The sequence below is a fragment of the Neltuma alba genome, unplaced genomic scaffold (genome assembly GCF_004799145.2).
Source record: "Neltuma alba isolate B1F8T4 unplaced genomic scaffold, ASM479914v2 tig00002890_pilon, whole genome shotgun sequence".
Lineage (NCBI taxonomy): Eukaryota > Viridiplantae > Streptophyta > Magnoliopsida > Fabales > Fabaceae > Neltuma > Neltuma alba.
The window spans coordinates 3,415-21,507 of NW_021633060.1; the positions used below are offsets into that span (position 1 = coordinate 3,415).

Below are 18,093 nucleotides of genomic sequence, written 5' to 3' on the forward strand. Positions count from 1 at the left end.
TCTTCTTCAAATTTGTTCATAACAGTGAGGAGACAATTAAGATCTCAGTGGAATCATTTTCTACTTTTTTTCGTAGTTCACTGTCATTTAATTTCTCTGATTCGCTTGTGTATAACTGGCAGGGGGCTCATATTCTTCCCAAGTGTATGTAATGATGTCTCTTCATGCTACAATATATCCACGTCTTTCAACTATTTGTCATTGTAAAAAATATTATATACAGTGTTAGTATGTCAGTAGCAAATTGGTTCTCCGTTTTATTCCACGCGCAATATATATAAAATAATTATGGGAAAAAAACTTAGATTAGTTTTTTTTTATTCATTATGTCAAGTTCTTCAATCATATATGGATATTTGTTTTTTTATGTGGATTTATAATTAAATACTATGAATGTTAATACTTTAAAATCGGATATATGATCATGTGTGATTGGAGATTTGATGAACAATTAACATAATGAATATAAAGAAATTAATTAATGTAAGTATTGTTATGGGAACTTCTTGTGCTGTGCTTTCCTCTTATCTTCTCTGCGGCTTTTAGTGTTGAATTTCGACTTTGGCGTTTGCTTCAAAGGTTTTGTGCCTTATAAGCTATAATATAAAGCTTTTATAAATTAGGCTGCTTTTGCTCTTAATTAGGAGTGTTTAATTGTGTCTCATCCCAACATCCTGTTTCGGTGCTACTCATTTTGGGACGGGATAGACCAAAGAGGAATGGGACACATGCATGGACAAGAGTATCCTATTTCAGTCCTATATATCCCGATATTATATCCCCTTATTTTATTAAAAGTTTATAAATTTCCCTTACTTATCGTTATAATATAATATTATAATTTTTATGGTTATGATGGGTTTTTCCGTATAGATTATATAATGTTTTTCAGTGGATATTTTGAATATATTATTTGGCTTATGATTTGAATTACTGCAATTGCAAATTTAATGCCCGCCTTATGATTTGAATTTTTTTTTTTCCTTTTTTGTATCCAGAATGAGAAACTAATCTATATAGAAAGAAGAATATCTCCACTAACTTTTCTTTCTTTTTCCTCCTCTCACTTAGTCTCTCTATCATTAGATTAACTTTCAATGATTGAGATTTAAACTGAGTTAAAATATTATTATAATATTAAATATAATAAAATTTACCACTTTAAACTTCTTATATCAATTTTAACAGGATAAATATATTTATCTACTTTTTAATATTTTAATAATATTCTTATAAGATAAATCTCAGCCATTGAAATTTTGATCAGATGATGGAAACATAGTGAGAGGAAGTGGAGAGAGAGGTTAGCAGAAACATTCCTCTTCTAGTCTATATAAACAATGATGAATATAATTATGAGTAAGAAATATTGTCAGGATGGATTGAATAACCATCAATACTGTTATAATTTTATTAGTTGACATGATCAGACAAATTTCACCATAATTAGTGGCAATCATTATGGAGTCTGTTAAGCCACATTATTGAATCTTCCCTTGAAGTTTTAATGGTTTAATTTAGAGTATTTAAATTTAATCTCACTATATCTGTTCTAAATGGTACTCCTCCGTTCCTTATTATAAGACGAATAACCGAATTACGTTGATAAAAAAATCATTTAAATTAGTTAAGAACAATCAATATAATTTTTTTTCCAAAAATGCCCTCATTAATAGGAGAGAGAGCATGAGAGGGAATAATTAAATTATTAAAGAAAGAGAAGTGAGAGGGAGAGAGAGTGTGAGTTGGAGACATAATATGGGTAAAATAGGAAATCAACACAAAAATAGAGACAACTTTTAAGTGTCTCTTATATATAGGAACATGGTATAAGCATCAAATTCTCTTATAATAAGGAACGGAGGGAGTATTATTTATGAATTACGTCCCAAAAAAGTAACGAAATTTAATTTATAACTTTAAAGTTTCACATAACTTATGAATAACCACCTTCATTACTTTTAACTACCATTTTAATTATTTAATCTACGTAATTTGATTAGCTGTTACTCATATATAAAATAGGAGGGAACAATAGATTAAGAAACTGGTCATGCTTGGCCTTAGCCCTTACGTATATGTGTGTCTGTTATGCATTTAAGAGGAAAACACAACTTTTTTTTTTCTTTTTTGCCAACGGGATGCACAAAATTCAATTGAAAGCCAAATACGTAATTGGTTATCTGTTAATCAGATACTCCTCCGGTTCTTAATATAAAACCTATTTAACTAATTTGATTAGATTAAGAAAATTAGGTAAGTTAGTTAATCATAAGAAATATGACACATTTTTCCTAAAATACCATAATCATCTTTCTTAATAACCCCTCTTCTTCTTCTACTTGATTATGGTTGAGGGAGTATCCATAAGGGTAATTTAGAGAAAATTGATAAATATGACAAATGGATCTTATATTTAAGACCAAAATTAACTCAACAACTAGGTCTTATATTAAAGATCGGAGGAGTAATTTTGATTCGCTAGTCAAAAAGGTTATCTGAAATTTCTTTATACATATACGCGTCAACCCTACTTAATTATGACAGCCTCCATAGGATATTAGCTAGCATGATAAGAACGTGTTGAACTTGAAAACAACAAAGTTAATTAAAAAGTTTAATTTGAATATATGAACTTCCCATACAAAATGGATAATTACAACTAATCTAAGATTAATTGCATATACATATATATAAATAAATCGCCCTATCAGTTTCTTTCGTACTAGTACAATATTTGGACTTAGACTTAAGTGCACCGCTGATATACTGGTCCTCTACAGACTTGCTTCTCTGGTCCTATTTTATTTTATAGGACATTGTTTCGTATAAATAAATAAAAATTTATTCTGCATTAAGCATAAGATATTAGAATCATAGTTAAATCTGGGTATTCATATTTAATTTAAATCATTCAGAAGTCGGAAAATGATGAGAATGAAAAAAAAAAACTAATCTGACTTAGAAATTAAAAAGATTGATTGCATATTAGTTAACGAGAATTTTATATTTCCAAAAGTCATCAGATTCATCAATTTTTCTTTTTGATTTTTAAGAAATATTTCATTTCGATGATTAATTTTTTTTTCCAACCAATGATTAATTAAGGTATTACTACAAACCCGGCAATATGGAGCAAAAAAGAATTCAAGGACAAGTTTCTTGTTTTCCTCACTCTGTGGTAATTATGTTCGGTCTAATTAATCCATTGACCAAGACTAATTAAGCCTCTTTTGAGCAAAAGTCGGTGCACTTTATATTTAGCTATCATAATGTTACATCCGATGTAGTCGCTAGTTCATTAGATCAAATGGACTCCAACTTCTTAGACTTTTGCTTGATTGAGAAAAATGATCAATTTTGAATTTTAAAATTAAAAAGGTGATTATTCAATTGAACGAATTAGCTTTCTTGATCATCTAAAAGCGTGCTTTATATATTTTACTTGCTGTTACGAATAGCAGTAATTGTGTCTAAATGATAAAATTAAATTAATATTAAGGATTTCGTCCAAAAAAAAATTAATATTAAAGATGTCTTATCGCAAGAATTATTATGAAGAACTGTTGAGGGAAAAAAATAATGTTAAGAATTTGAAAGAAGCTTAAAACTATTATTTATTCACTGCCTTGTTCGAAGAAGCAAATTAATCTAGCAAAAAAAACAAAAGAAAAGAAAAAAAGGAAGAAGCAAATTAATAAAATTCAAAGCTATTGTTAACACGCACACGGATCCACAACCAGCGTCCACAATCCACATCACCGCCTTTATATTAATTTGAATATAGTCATTTTCCCTTTTTATAAAACAATAATATAATTAATTAATGTTGTTCTTTTTTCCCTATGAAAATATTAACAGATCTCAAAATTATTTCATTACATCTAATTATGATCAAATAATACACAGAATAAAATTTCTTGAAAAAGATTATTTCAATCAGGTAGAACTTCACGATGTATTTATTGCTTGGCACACCGACAAGGCCATAGCTTTAACAAAAGTCCAAGACCCATGCGATTTCTTCGGTTTCTAGATGCCAATTTTAATTTGCAAACGAGATAGTATATGGTTGTTATTTTAAGAAACCCATCTATCCTTTTCAGCTTATGTGGATTGAAAAAAATTCAGTTGTGGTTAAATCATATTCATATTACTCATTTTAGACAAAAATTAACGAATTCATATCATTTTTAGTTTTCAAAATTTGAACTCATTTTAATTTTGATTTATGAAATTTGAAATCAATATTTGGTCCTTAAAACCTTGGTTCAGAGACTAAAATACCGTTATAGGGATAAAATTTTTTTAGACAAATGACAGACTAAAATAAAGTCAAATTTCAAACATCCAAATTACTAATTTAAAATTTTAGAACAAAATCAAAAAAGATTTAAATTTCATGAACTGAAAATGGTATTAACGTAGGCTCAATAAAAGTTTTGGTTTGATCAATTTAAGTAGTACTGAATATCATTATCATATGAGCTGAATCATGCTCATATTCTTTGCTAAAAAAATCATAGTTATATTCATCTTAATTAAACTAATCCCTACAACAATTATAAATCATCATTAGCACTATATTGACTTAAACATAATCATTATGAATAATCATAGTTTTTTTTGGTCACACTAAATTTTTTGAAGTTTTAAACCGAATTATATATAGACACTACCTCCGGTACTTAATATATATAAAAACTGGTTGATTAATTTAAATAGATTAAAAAAATTAGTTAAGTTAGTTATTTGTAATAAATATGTTATCTTTTCTAAAATATCTTTGCTAATTAAGTACATTAGATAGAACTACTATTACAAGAAGAATTACCGTGGAAAAAAAGACAGATAAATATGAGAGATAAAGTGGATTGCAATCTTATATTTAAACCAAAATAAAAGTTAAATTAGCTCTTATATTAAGGAGCAAAGATAGTAATAAGAAAGTTGATAACCACAGATCAATCGAATCCAATTTCATGTTTATATCAATTTAAATGAAATAACTGAAATGAGCTGGCATTCGTCAAAAAAAAAGAGGCATGTATTGTTTGATGCTATACATATATACATATGCATGCATATATATATATATATTTATATATATAGCTAACTAATTATTCATCATTATAGTGAAGTAGCACATCAAGATATAGTTGGTGGATAAACATAATTATAGGGTCATCATGAATTAACGAAGCCCTGAGCCACTACTCTAAAAAGCAGATGATGATAATTTTTTTGTTTAAAATTGGTTCGGTATATGCATGCCGAAATTGGCACGTTTCTTCTCTAGCAGATATTGTTTCTTACACTCTACTCCAACTTCAACGATTTGCCAGCTACATAACGGATTATATCTTCTTATGTCTTACTTTCAAAATTCAGCATGATTACTTTATTATACAAAAGCCCAGTGGATTATATATTATAATATTTTAAAAATCATTTAAATGAAGATAAAAAGAATTAATTCATTATTCAATAATTCAGCTACTATTTTTTTATACGTATACAATTAAAATCCATATGAATTTATACCATACCCATATAGTATTAAGGATTATATTTGTTAGAAGAAAGGAAAAGAAATAGTGTGGTTCCATAACTCACAAGACGCGTGTCCAAGTTTTCTTATGAAGTCCCTGACCTTAATTAGATGATCAGTGAATGGCAAATCAATAACTCGAATAATCAAATAATCATGATCATGAAAAAAATGAAATTATTAATCACAATCATATAGTGTATATGGTCAGTAATATAAGTCACCCAAACATAAATCACTAAAATGTGTCTGTGAACAAATAAAGGGTAGGTACTATAAGCATCATCAACTCATCATACAAGTATGCATGATACCAACAAAAAGGACATTCATTAAAAATAAAAGTCACTCCTTTCAGCTTTTAATACAAGGTTAAAGTGCGCCCAACACCCCGAACTATTTTTTTAGGTACGCCCAGTGTCCTAAAATAATTTTTGGTGCACTTAGTATCCTAAACTAATTAAAATGGTATACTGATATCCCAAACTTTTAAATTTATAAATTTATTGAAAGTAGTTTTCTACAATGGGAATAATGATTGAAGTGTGGTATTTTAAGAAAACTAACTGACATTTATGACAAATAATTATTTAACTAATTTTTTTAATATATAAATTATTATTTACCTCTTACATTTTTTAGGCTTAAAGCTGGAGGGATTACTTCTTAATTCACCATAGGCTCATACTGCTTACAATATAATTAAAAGGCATCTTGATTACAATATGCATTGGATCACGTACAATATTCAAGCTCCAAAAGTAAGTCATGCGTATACTTCAATATTTTTTTTTGAAAGGGAGTAATTTGTTTCAACAAGTGTCCCTACCGCCTTGTTGTTCATTGATGGAACCGTGTTTCTCTAATTACTTTAGGACTTTTCTTCCATCTTAATCCTTAAGTAAGAAGTTACGCTGAAGTACACAGAGTCCAAATTTTGACCTTATCAATTAACTATGACTGCCTGGATCCTATTTAATTATACGCAACTCTTGTAATTGAATCTTGCTATTTAAAATCAAAAAATGATTCATAAATTTGGTAAAAGGTCTTCTGTCATGGATCGAAAGCTTTAATTTAAAAAGAGAAAATTTCAACAAACCCTTTAATAACCAATCAATCTCCAAAATATTCTAAAATTTCACGGCATCCCCTTACCAAAATTTTTTGTCAGAAGAAAAAAATAACCTTACCTTATTTGAGCTGCAAATCACTAAATTTTGTTGTAAATTACCAAATTCTTGTTCTAAATCACCCAATTTTTTTTGTTACATAAATCACCAAATTTTAATTGTTCATTCATTCGCTTATAAAATATGCAAGGATTTACAGCTCAGATTTGGTTAGTTATAACACAAATTCAGGATTTGTAATATAAATTCGGTGATTTGCAACCCAACCAATGTAAGAATACTTTTGTTTTCTCACACAAAAAATCTTGGTTAAGGGAGTGCAGTGAAATTTCAGAAATTTTTTAGGATTGATTGATATTATTTGGCTACTGTGGAAATTTATTGAAATTCGTCCTAAAAATGGGTTTTATGAATAGTATTGGGGATGTTAATTAACTATACCTAACGATACTATTCTCTAGTTTAGTCATTAAATATGTCCTTTTATGATCTCAGACCTCACATCTCTTTCTTTTATATTTAATATGAGTGAAAGTGTAAAAATCACATTAATTATTTTAACAATATTTTATATTTTGAACCACAATTTTTTTAACCAGCATCTTATATTATGAACTAAAGGGAGTAATAGGAAAACAAATTTCGAATGCTAATTAATTAGTTGATTTCTAGAGGAACACTAACAAAGATTGTCATAATATGCTTTAAACGGGATCATTAAAGTAACATTAAAAGCCATTGATCCTTGTTTTGTTGGAGCTTATACATAAATTAACATTTATTGCGCAGATTAGTAAGAGCAATTAATAAGTGGCAAAACTTGTCCTCTCTGTCTGAGCCAGTTGCCGTTCTCATCTCCAAATGGAGACTGCCCCATATCCTCAAAAAATTTTCATTCAAATTCTTAATTTAATTGTCAACGTTTGCCTAACACAAATACGAGGCAGGCTAGCTGGCCGGAGGATCGGTCAAATCCATCCACATTTTCTTTTCTTCTGTTTCTAGACGTAGTTTCGCTTCTGGATTTCGGTCTCATATGGATAAAATATTAACGTATAGAAAGAAAAGAGGCAACATATATAAATTATATTTTAAAATTGCGTAAAGTTTTTTAATAAAAACTAGCAAACAAATATACAACTTCTTTAATTTTGTATAAATTACTCTTTTTAATTGTTTTTAAGAGGCTCACAAAGTTTATTTATTTTAAATAGAAGAGAGGTTTATATAATCTAAAAAAATTGGAGATTTTAAAAATAAAATATATGTATAATTTCAGCAAATCTTACAGAAAATATTTATATTATTTAATTCTTTTTTTGGGCAAATTGATATTATTTATTCTTATTCTTCGTATTTATTGAAATGTCTTATTCATATAATTTAAATATCATTTTTCCCCCGGGGGGATTCCCTTATTGAATTTGAATTGAGAGTTAGCAGGTTAGCAACTAATGGCTCCTGCCCCTTGTTTGAGCATTTTCCAACTTACTGTGAATATGAATATATAATGCATCTGCTTGAAATATTCAGCACTAATTTTTCCGACCTCATTACTGGCTAGAAATCTAGCTTGCTTGAGCACGTAAAATGTATTGAAAATAATATTTTTTTTTCAAGCAAAATTACAATGACCTAATTGTTGCATTGTTCTAGCAAATTGATGAAGTAAAATCTTTTGCCAAATTTTTAAAACATTGTTGTTGACCCGTAAGATATTAATTAGCTCCGTTGCAGTTAATTTCCTCCTTCTTTCCCACAATAAAACAAATTAAGATAATTACATTGTGGATATGTATATTAAACTTTAATGTGAACTGGTAAAAGTTGATGTCCCCTCGTTTTGAAACCAGGAAATCATAATTAAGATGCGATTGTTATGGCAGCATATGTATGATTAAATTGGTGGTAAACTCATTATATATATATATATATATATATATATATATATATATGGGGCAGAGTCAGAAGCCCCAGAAATTCAAAGATTACGGTAATGTCTAGTAAAAGAAAAAGTATCTGACCAGCTTAATGCCACAATATTCTACTTGAGCCATATAATTTTCTTCGTTAGTTACCAACTTTTAAAGGATCTGATCGAAATTAGATGATGAATGTTTAGACTACGTAATGAGTCGAAAATTCAAAGCACCATTTTATTCTGAAGGCCCATTGGATTATGATGTTGAACACGCAATCGCATTAGTACTCAGGGACTCTATATATAGACAACACGAGAGAGAGACAGATCCATTAAAATATACAAAATCTTCATATACCATTGTCTCTTATTCATTATGAGAACTTCATCGTTGTTGTGTCTGTTATGGGCTCTTGCTCTTCTAGCTTCCTCTTCTTCTTTGGTTTCTGCTGATGTTGTGGAATACACGTGGGAAGTAAGTGCTAAAAGCTCCTTCATTCTCTTATATGATCTCTTCCATGGACGATATACTTAAATATCTGCTTGCATGTGTTTGGATTAAACGATCAGCATTTGATTCTGTTTCACAATAATGAGAATATCTAATCATACTTAATTTCTTTTATCCTTCATTACGATCTTCTGACTCTAAATATATCTTTTACATCATTCAATATATGATCATACCTATATACTCCCTCAGGTACGGTCTTATATATGACTCACATAAGGTTGGTTCGAAATATAAATAATTTTTTTTCTCCTGAAATTTTAAATTGCTCTTTTCATTTTCAGCCCCATTAAATACATGTTTTTACATTAACCATCATCACTTTCTCTTTTCATAAATAAGGTTTCATTTAGACAACATATAATACGAGTTTGGGCGTATGCAGGTCGCGAACGTGACAGTGACGAGGCTGTGTAATGAAAGGGTGATAGCTGCTGTTAATGGAAGCCTGCCAGGGCCGACCATTAACGTTCGAGAGGGTGACACTATTGTCATCCACGCCGTCAATAAGTCCCCCTACAATCTCACTATTCATTGGTACATATACTTAATTAAACTTCATTTTTATTTGCTTTTATATACTACCTCCAATTCTTAATATAAAAACTAATTTAACTTTCAATTTGGTCTTAAATATAAGATCCTAATCCGTTTTGTTTCTTATATTTATTTATTTTTTCTAAGATAGTCCATGTAATAATTGCATATGTTAAAGGTTTCATCAAATGTGAGTGCTAGTTAATATAATTAATTAGTAATGATATTTTAGGAAAGATATATATATTTATTACAAACAACTAATTTAACTAATTTTCATAATCTAGTCAAATTAATCAGCCAACTTTTAGAGATGCATGCGAAAAAAAAAACTTTTCTATGCTGATTATTTCTGCCCTATATTTCTCCCCGGTCAATATGCTCAATCTAATCCTTGATTAGCAAGCTACGTAGGACAAACACATACGCCATGTGTAGTTTGACCTTAAGAACTGACTGATATAGACCTTTTTTTTTCTTGGGTGAAAGGTCATCTCACAACATTTTGCCATAAATATATACTCTTCCGGTCCTTAATATAAGACCCATTTAACTAATTTGATGAGATTAAGGAAGTTAGGTAAGTTAGTTAATTATAATAAATGTGACACATTTTTCCTAAAACAATATAATTATCTTTCTTAATACCCCCTCTCTCTTCTACTTGATTATGGTTGAGGGAGTATTCATATGGGTAATTTAGAAAAAATTGATAAATATGAGAAATGGGTCTTATATTTAAGATCAAAATTAACTTAACAATTGGGTCCTATATAGGACCGGAGGAGTAATTATTATTATTCTAAACTTTCCCTATCAAATGCATGCATTTGTTAATAAAACTGGATGAGATTTGCTTAACATTTTATCGAACGCAGGCATGGAATATTTCAATTCATGAGCCAATGGGCAGATGGTCCTGAATACGTAACGCAATGTCCAATTCTGCCAGGAGGAAAATACACTTACAGATTTAATGTAACACGACAAGAAGGAACTCTGTGGTGGCATGCCCACTCTTCTTTCTTTCGTGCTTGGGTTTATGGAGCCCTCATCATTCGCCCTCGCTCGGGGAACTCTTACCCATTCCCTACACCTTACAAAGAAGTCCCCATAGTATTGGGTCGGTATATTTATTAATTAATAATATTTAGTTTTTTCTTCCTTTAAAAAAGTCATTTGAAAATAAAACAGACATTTTCTAATGATGAGAAGGTTGATTCAATATTGCAGGTGAGTGGTATGATCGTAATGTCATGGGTGTTGAGGAAGAAGCAGTAGAATTTGGTGGTGCCCCAAGAATATCCGATGCTTTCACCATTAATGGCTTGCCCGGACCTCTCTACAATTGCTCTCAAAATCGTACGTATGAATCATATAATATTTAGTCAAACACTCTCAAATTTTTATATATCTTGCTTTTGCCTTACTATGGTATTAATTAATTTAATTTTCATGTAATATACATACAGAGACATTCCAACTTGACGTCCGCCGTGGAAAGACCTACTTGTTGCGCATTATCAATGCTGCACTCAATGAGCACCTCTTCTTCAAGATAGCAAGTCACACCTTCACCGTCGTCGCCGTCGACGCTGCTTATACGAATCCCTACCACACCGATATCATCGTGGTGGCGCCGGGCCAAACCGTCGACGCCCTCCTCACCGCCAACCAAACGGTCGGCTCATATTTCATGGCTGCCACTCCTTACCAAACGCTAAACTTCACCTCCAACAACTCAACCACGACGGCCATTGTCGCTTACGAGGGATCCACCTCAGAGACACCCCTGATGCCAACCCTACCTGCCAATAACGACACACAAACGGCCAATAACTTCTACCTCAACATCACAGGGCTAGTTGGTGGCCCCCACTGGGTCCCAGTTCCTGAACAAGTGGACGAACACATGTTCATTACCGTAGGGCTCGGCCTCGACTACTGTAATCTCCCCAATAACACGTGTTGGGGTCCTAATAATAGAACGCGGTTGTCTGCGAGTATGAACAACGAATCGTTCGTGCTTCCCGAAGGACGAGGATTCTCCATGTTGGATGCATTCTACAGAAATGCCACAGGAGTTTACACCAAAGATTTTCCAGATCAGCCTCCTCTGGTGTTCAACTACACTGATCCAGGCGTTAACGACGTTCAAGCTCTGGCCTTTGCTCCAAAATCGACCAAGGTGAAGACTTTGAAGTTCAACTCGACGGTGCAGGTTGTGTTTCAGGACACGGCAATACTGGGAGCCGAGAACCATCCTATGCACATTCATGGATTCAATTTCCATGTTTTGGCTCAAGGGACTGGGAATTACAACGCCTCAAGAGATGAATCCAAGTTCAATCTTAAAGATCCTCAGATTCGTAACACTGTTGCTGTTCCATTCGGAGGCTGGTCTGTCATCAGATTCCAAGCAGATAATCCAGGTTCGATCATCTCTTCATTTAATTATTAGTAATATGGCCGACATTTTCTTGTTTAATGTACTGATTAATTTCTTGTATATATATGTGCGTGCAGGAATATGGTTGGTCCATTGTCATATTGATAATCACTTGACTTGGGGGTTAGCCATGGCTTTTGAGGTTGAGAATGGACCAACACCTGAAACTACACTTCCTCCTCCTCCAGCTGATCTTCCTACTCAGTGTTAAGTCCATCAATAATTATATATACACAAAATCATTCTATATCAATGCCCATTTATATATTGGAGTTAAAATAACATAAATGAATAAATATTTGTTTCAAGCTAAGTGTATTCATTTGTATATGTGTATTGTGGCCGGGCTCCTCATTTGATTTGTTTGTTTGGGAAGAGAGAGTGTAATAATGGGCAAACAGTTTAGCCCCTTCTTTCAACCACATTACCTGACTTGTTCACAACAATGAATTGAAATTAATTAATAATATCTACTTCGTTTACCTTTACCTGTACGCTAGTTATTATCTTCTTTAAGTTTATTCTCAATTGATGAATTTATTTTGCTTTCATTGGTAGTTAACATTATCTTGATGCTATATGTGGGTCTAGAAGTCTAAGCCTCTATTTATTTTTCTATTGTCAAATATACTAGGAGCATAAAACTTTTTCTGTCAAACAAGAGCTTCTGTAATCGCAAGCCAAATATCATATTAAAAAACAAATCAATTCTTAGAAATTAAAAAACTACCGATTTAGGACTCTACTATAAATTTTTTTGTCACTTCTAGAGGTGAATGCACAAATATATATGTGTCTATTATTGCTAATTAAGGTAGATCTCTGGGTAAAATACCAAATCATGAACGAAAAGTTACGACAAAATACCCAAATTATATGATTAGCTAATGGCTCAGACGTAACAGCAAATTAAATATATGCATGTGTGTAAAGAATATCATAATGTTTGAAAATATAATATAAGGAAACTTCAAACTTGGCGGTTTAAAGTCTAGCCAACCAAGCAAGAGTGGTCCCGGACCAAAATTCATCCAATTATAACCCATATAATGCATAGTAAAGAATAAAATGTTAATTATGACAGTAAGTTTGTGAGAACGCCAATAAAAAATACAATTACACAAACGGAGTCTACATTTTTTTCTTTAATTTATCTTCAGAATCGATGTAATTTTTTAAAATTTAATATACATACACGACGTAAATTTTCTGAAACAAAAAAAAACCCACTATTTCTTTTTTGAAAAAAAAATGTATAATTTACTCAATAGCTAGCTGTAGGCAGAAACCTATATAGCTTGAACACACAATGTATTTATGACAATATTTTTTAGTAAAATTACTGTGGCCTATTTTGAATCGTCTCCACTCGACGAAATAAAATCTCTTGCCAAATTTGTTAAAAACTGAAATTGACCCCTCCATTATTATTTCAGTTTCTTCTTCTCTTGCACACCAAGACAAATTAAGATTATTGACCATTGTACACATACGACACACACACAATTTTCCAAAAACTTTATGGTTGCTTATCATACTTTTATTTGAACTGGTAAAAGTTGATGTTCCCTCATTTTGAATCCAGGAAAGTGTGTGTGGGTGTAGAACGCGATTGCTATATGGAAGCATATGTAAAATTAAATTTGGTACCAAACCCATAATATATCTCAGAGTCAAAAGCCCCTCGAAATTCAAAGTCTACGATAACAGCATAATAAAAATATCTGACAAGCTAATTACCATATTTTTTTTTCCTCCATGTCATTTTCTTCGTCCTTTACCAATTTAAAACAATTTTATTGAAAGATGATAGATGTTCATGTTACGTAATGCGTCGAAAATTCAAAGGACCGTTTTATTTCGATCTAATTAAGCCCATTGGATTTTTATATTACACACGCAATCACATTAGTCTGGGACTCTATAAAGATAAACGTATAACATCAATGAGACAGCTTCTTAAAATACAAAGCTCCATATCTCGATCTCCCTGTGATCTTCATCATGAGAACTTCTTCATTGTTATCTCTGGCATGGACTCTTGCTCTTCTAGCTTCCTCTTCTTCTTTGGTTTCTGCTGATGTAGTCGAATACACGTGGGAAGTAAGTGCTTAAAGCTCCTTCATTTTCTTATATATCTCTTTCATGGACTATATACTTAAAATCTCTGCTATCATACTTAATTTCTACTATGCGCATGGGTTCTCTACTGAGATAGGTGAAATCCCGGGGGGGGGGGGGGAGAATTATTTAAATTTATATACAAAGACGGGAGAAACAGGATATATAAGTGAGGCCTTAGAAAAAGAATAAGTTATACTCGTCTTGTTACATTTAGCAATCTAATTATTGTATCAGTTTGGCTGGTCGTGTTCTTCCTCTTGCTACAATACCTGACATATAAACACATATATGTATTATTGTTAAGTACGATATGTGATTGGATGCATGCAGGTAGCGAACGTGACAATGCAGAGACTCTGCGAAGAAACAGAAATAGCTGCAGTTAACGGAATGTTGCCCGGACCAACCATTAACGTACGAGAGGGTGACACTGTTATCGTCCACGCCGTCAATAAGTCACCCTACAACCTCACTATTCATTGGTATATACATAAATAGATATAATCAGCTTTTTTGTGTTTGCAGTAAAAAGGGGAAAAAAACAGTATCTGTTCGATTATTTCTACGCTTTCTCTGACGATCTCCCCTCGGTCAACTTGATCTATCTAATCTTAACTAAGAAGTTACACGTTAGAGGAAAAAATAAAGACACCATATAGTTTGACCTTAAGAATTGACTAATACATAAAGTTATCTGATAACATTTTCTGCTATATAAATCACTTTCATGAAATAGCTTTTACGGTTATTCTAAACTTTCCCTATCGAATACACGTCTGTGTTTATTTCTTTTCTAACAGATTAAAATCTCAATTTTTTGTCCACCTGGTCATCCTCAAAAATAATCCCAATTACAAAATATAAAATTAAATAGACCAGATTTAATAGACTATTACAGTTCGGCAGAGAGTTTCATTCTCGTCTCTCTACCTTGAAGTTTGCAGGAAGCCGTTCATTTTTTATTTATTTATTTATTTTTGACCTGGGGAAGCGGTTGATCAATGTAAAGGTTTTATTAAAATTTAGGTGAGGAATGATTGAAGATCAATACAGTACAATGTTATAGGAGCAAAATTTGGCTTTGGATGTTATAATTTATATGAGATTTTGTTTATAACATTATAAAATGCAGGCATGGAATACTTCAGCTGATGAGTCAATGGGCAGATGGTCCTGAATTTGTAACGCAATGTGCAATCCTACCAGGAAGAAACTACACTTACAGATTTAATGTAACACAACAAGAAGGAACTCTGTGGTGGCATGCCCACTCTTCTTTCCTTCGTGCTTGGGTCTATGGAGCCCTCATCATTCGCCCTCGCCTGGGAAACTCTTACCCTTTCCCTACACCTCACCAAGAAGTCCCCATAGTATTGGGTCTGTATATTTAGTTATTAATATTTAGTTTTTCCTCTTTAAAAAAAAATCATTTGAAAAGATGAAAAGACATTGTCAATGATGAGCAGGTGAGTGGTGGAATGCTAATGTGATAGAAGTTGAGGAGGAAGCAGTGGAATTTGGTGGTGCTCCCAATATATCCGACGCTTTCACCATTAATGGCTTGCCTGGAGCTCTCTATAATTGCTCCCAAAATCGTAAGTCAAACATTTGACCTTATCAATAATTTCTAGTCCTTAATATAAGACCTAGTTGACTAATTCGTGGAGATTAAGAAAATTAGTTATTTATTATAAATAGCTATTTTTCCTAAAATACTTTTGTTGATAATATATATTAGTTAGAATTACCATTTGATGAAACATTTAACATGTTTAACTACTATAAGGACTACTTTTTAAAAAATAAATAAATATAAAAGAAAAAATGGATTGAGATCTTATATTTATAACCAAATTAAAAGTTAAATAAGTTTTTATATTAAGCAGGCTAGTTGTATATATATTTGCTGCTTTTGTCTTACCATGATCTTAATTTTCGTACATTCCAGAGACATTCCGCTTTGAGGTGCAACAGGGAAACACCTACTTGTTGCGAATCATCAATGCTGCACTCAATGAACACCTCTTCTTCAAGATAGCAAGTCACACCTTCACCGTAGTCGCCGTCGACGCCGCATATACGAATCACTACCACACCGATATCATCGTGGTGGCGCCAGGCCAAACCGTCGACGCCCTCCTCACCGCCAACCAAACGGTCGGCTCATACTTTATGGCGGCCACTCCTTACAGTACCCTAAATGAGTCGGTGACTCCCGTGGCTGACACGACCACAGTAGGCATTGTCGTTTACAACGGATCCACCTCAACCACACCCCCGATGCCAATCCTACCCGTCCGTAACGACACACAAACGGCCAACAATTTCTACCTCAGCATCACAGGGCTAGCTGGCGGCCCCCACTGGGTCCCCGTTCCAGAAGACGTGAACGAACACATGTTCATCACTGTCGGACTCGCTCTTGACTTCTGTAACCTACCGAATGACACATGTCGGGGACCGGCTAATTTCCGCTTGTCTTCGAGCATGAACAATGAATCTTTCGTGTTACCCAGTGGACGAGGACTCTCCATGTTGGATGCATTCTACAGAAATGCTACTACTGGAGTTTACACCAAAGATTTTCCAGATAATCCTCCTTTGGTGTTTGATTACACTGATCCAAGTCTTAACAGTAATCTAAGTTTAGCCTTCGCTCCGAAATCCACCAAGGTGAAGACGTTAAGATTCAACTCGACGGTGCAGATTGTGTTTCAGAACACAGCCATACTGGCGGCCGAGAACCATCCTATGCACATTCATGGATTCAATTTCCATGTTTTGGCTCAAGGGACAGGCAATTACAACGCTTCAAGAGATGAATCCCAGTTCAATCTTGTGGATCCTCAGATTCGTAACACTGTTGCTGTTCCATTCGCAGGCTGGTCCGTCGTCAGATTCCAAGCGAATAATCCAGGTTTTGATCATCCCTTTCATTTAATTATCAATATATCATCAGACATATTCTTGTATTATCAATTTATAGTTGACCTAATCAATTTTCTGGTATACATATGTGCAGGAATATGGTTGGTGCATTGTCATATTGATAATCACTTGTCTTGGGGGCTTACAATGGCTTTTGAGGTTGAGAATGGACCAACACCTGAAACTACACTTCCTCCTCCTCCAGCTGATCTTCCCACTCAGTGCTAAGTCCATCAACTATATATACAAAGTCATCATTTAATATATACAACCCACATATAACGTTGGTGTTTAAAGTAAAATGAATAATAATATAAAGATTATTGTTTGTGTATTCGTTTGTATATTTGTGATGTGGGTTCCTAATTTCATTTGTTTGATTAGGAGGGGAGGTAGCGTAGTAATAAAGGGTAAACAGTTAGCCTCTTGTTTCTGCCACATTACTTGACCGGTTCACATCATTGGAATTAATATAATATCCACTTCATTATCTTTATCCATACATATGCTGGCTATTATCTTTTTTGATTCTCAAGTAATCAATTGATTTTGCTTTCATTAATAATTTAAATTATCTGTATGTTATATGTTGATGTCGAAACCCAAGCTTCTCTTTATTTTCTATTTTCAAAATAATAGTAGCAGAAGACTTTTTCTTTCAAACAAGAGCTTCTGTGATAACAAAATATTATATCAAAAAATAAAGTCAACCTTTAGAAATTGATAAATTTTATTTTAAAAAAATTATTGGTTAATAGGACTAATATATCTATTACTTATAATTATGTAGTATATAATTACCTAGAAAGAAAATATTTTTCTGGTCTTATTTATAAATCATTTCATTAAACTTTTAGCATAAAAGTTTTATTTTATCCTTCATTTATTATAGTACTAATAGTTAATTTTTTGAAAGGTGTATATATTAAATAGTAGTAA

General features: G+C 32.3%; 2 protein-coding genes across 3 annotated transcripts; both read left to right on the plus strand.

The window, feature by feature from the left end:
* The first annotated feature begins 8,952 nt into the window (after positions 1 to 8,952).
* Positions 8,953 to 12,584, plus strand: LOC114739709 (laccase-7). The gene is made up of 6 exons (XM_028927784.1): positions 8,953 to 9,080; positions 9,502 to 9,653; positions 10,532 to 10,776; positions 10,887 to 11,015; positions 11,126 to 12,085; positions 12,180 to 12,584. The coding sequence occupies exons 1-6, from the start codon at positions 8,982 to 8,984 to the stop codon at positions 12,311 to 12,313; spliced, it is 1,719 nt and encodes a 572-aa protein (XP_028783617.1). The 5' UTR covers positions 8,953 to 8,981; the 3' UTR covers positions 12,314 to 12,584.
* A 1,477-nt stretch (positions 12,585 to 14,061) lies between these two features.
* On the plus strand, positions 14,062 to 17,656 carry LOC114739707 (laccase-7-like). Of its 2 annotated transcripts, none has more exons than XM_028927782.1 (6): positions 14,062 to 14,205; positions 14,557 to 14,708; positions 15,359 to 15,603; positions 15,693 to 15,821; positions 16,175 to 17,143; positions 17,249 to 17,656. In XM_028927782.1, the coding sequence occupies exons 1-6, from the start codon at positions 14,107 to 14,109 to the stop codon at positions 17,380 to 17,382; spliced, it is 1,728 nt and encodes a 575-aa protein (XP_028783615.1). In that variant the 5' UTR covers positions 14,062 to 14,106; the 3' UTR covers positions 17,383 to 17,656. The 2 variants fall into 2 exon arrangements, with proteins under 2 accessions (XP_028783615.1, XP_028783616.1); XM_028927783.1 differs by having other exon boundaries at positions 14,557 to 14,681.
* The last annotated feature ends 437 nt before the right edge of the window (positions 17,657 to 18,093 follow it).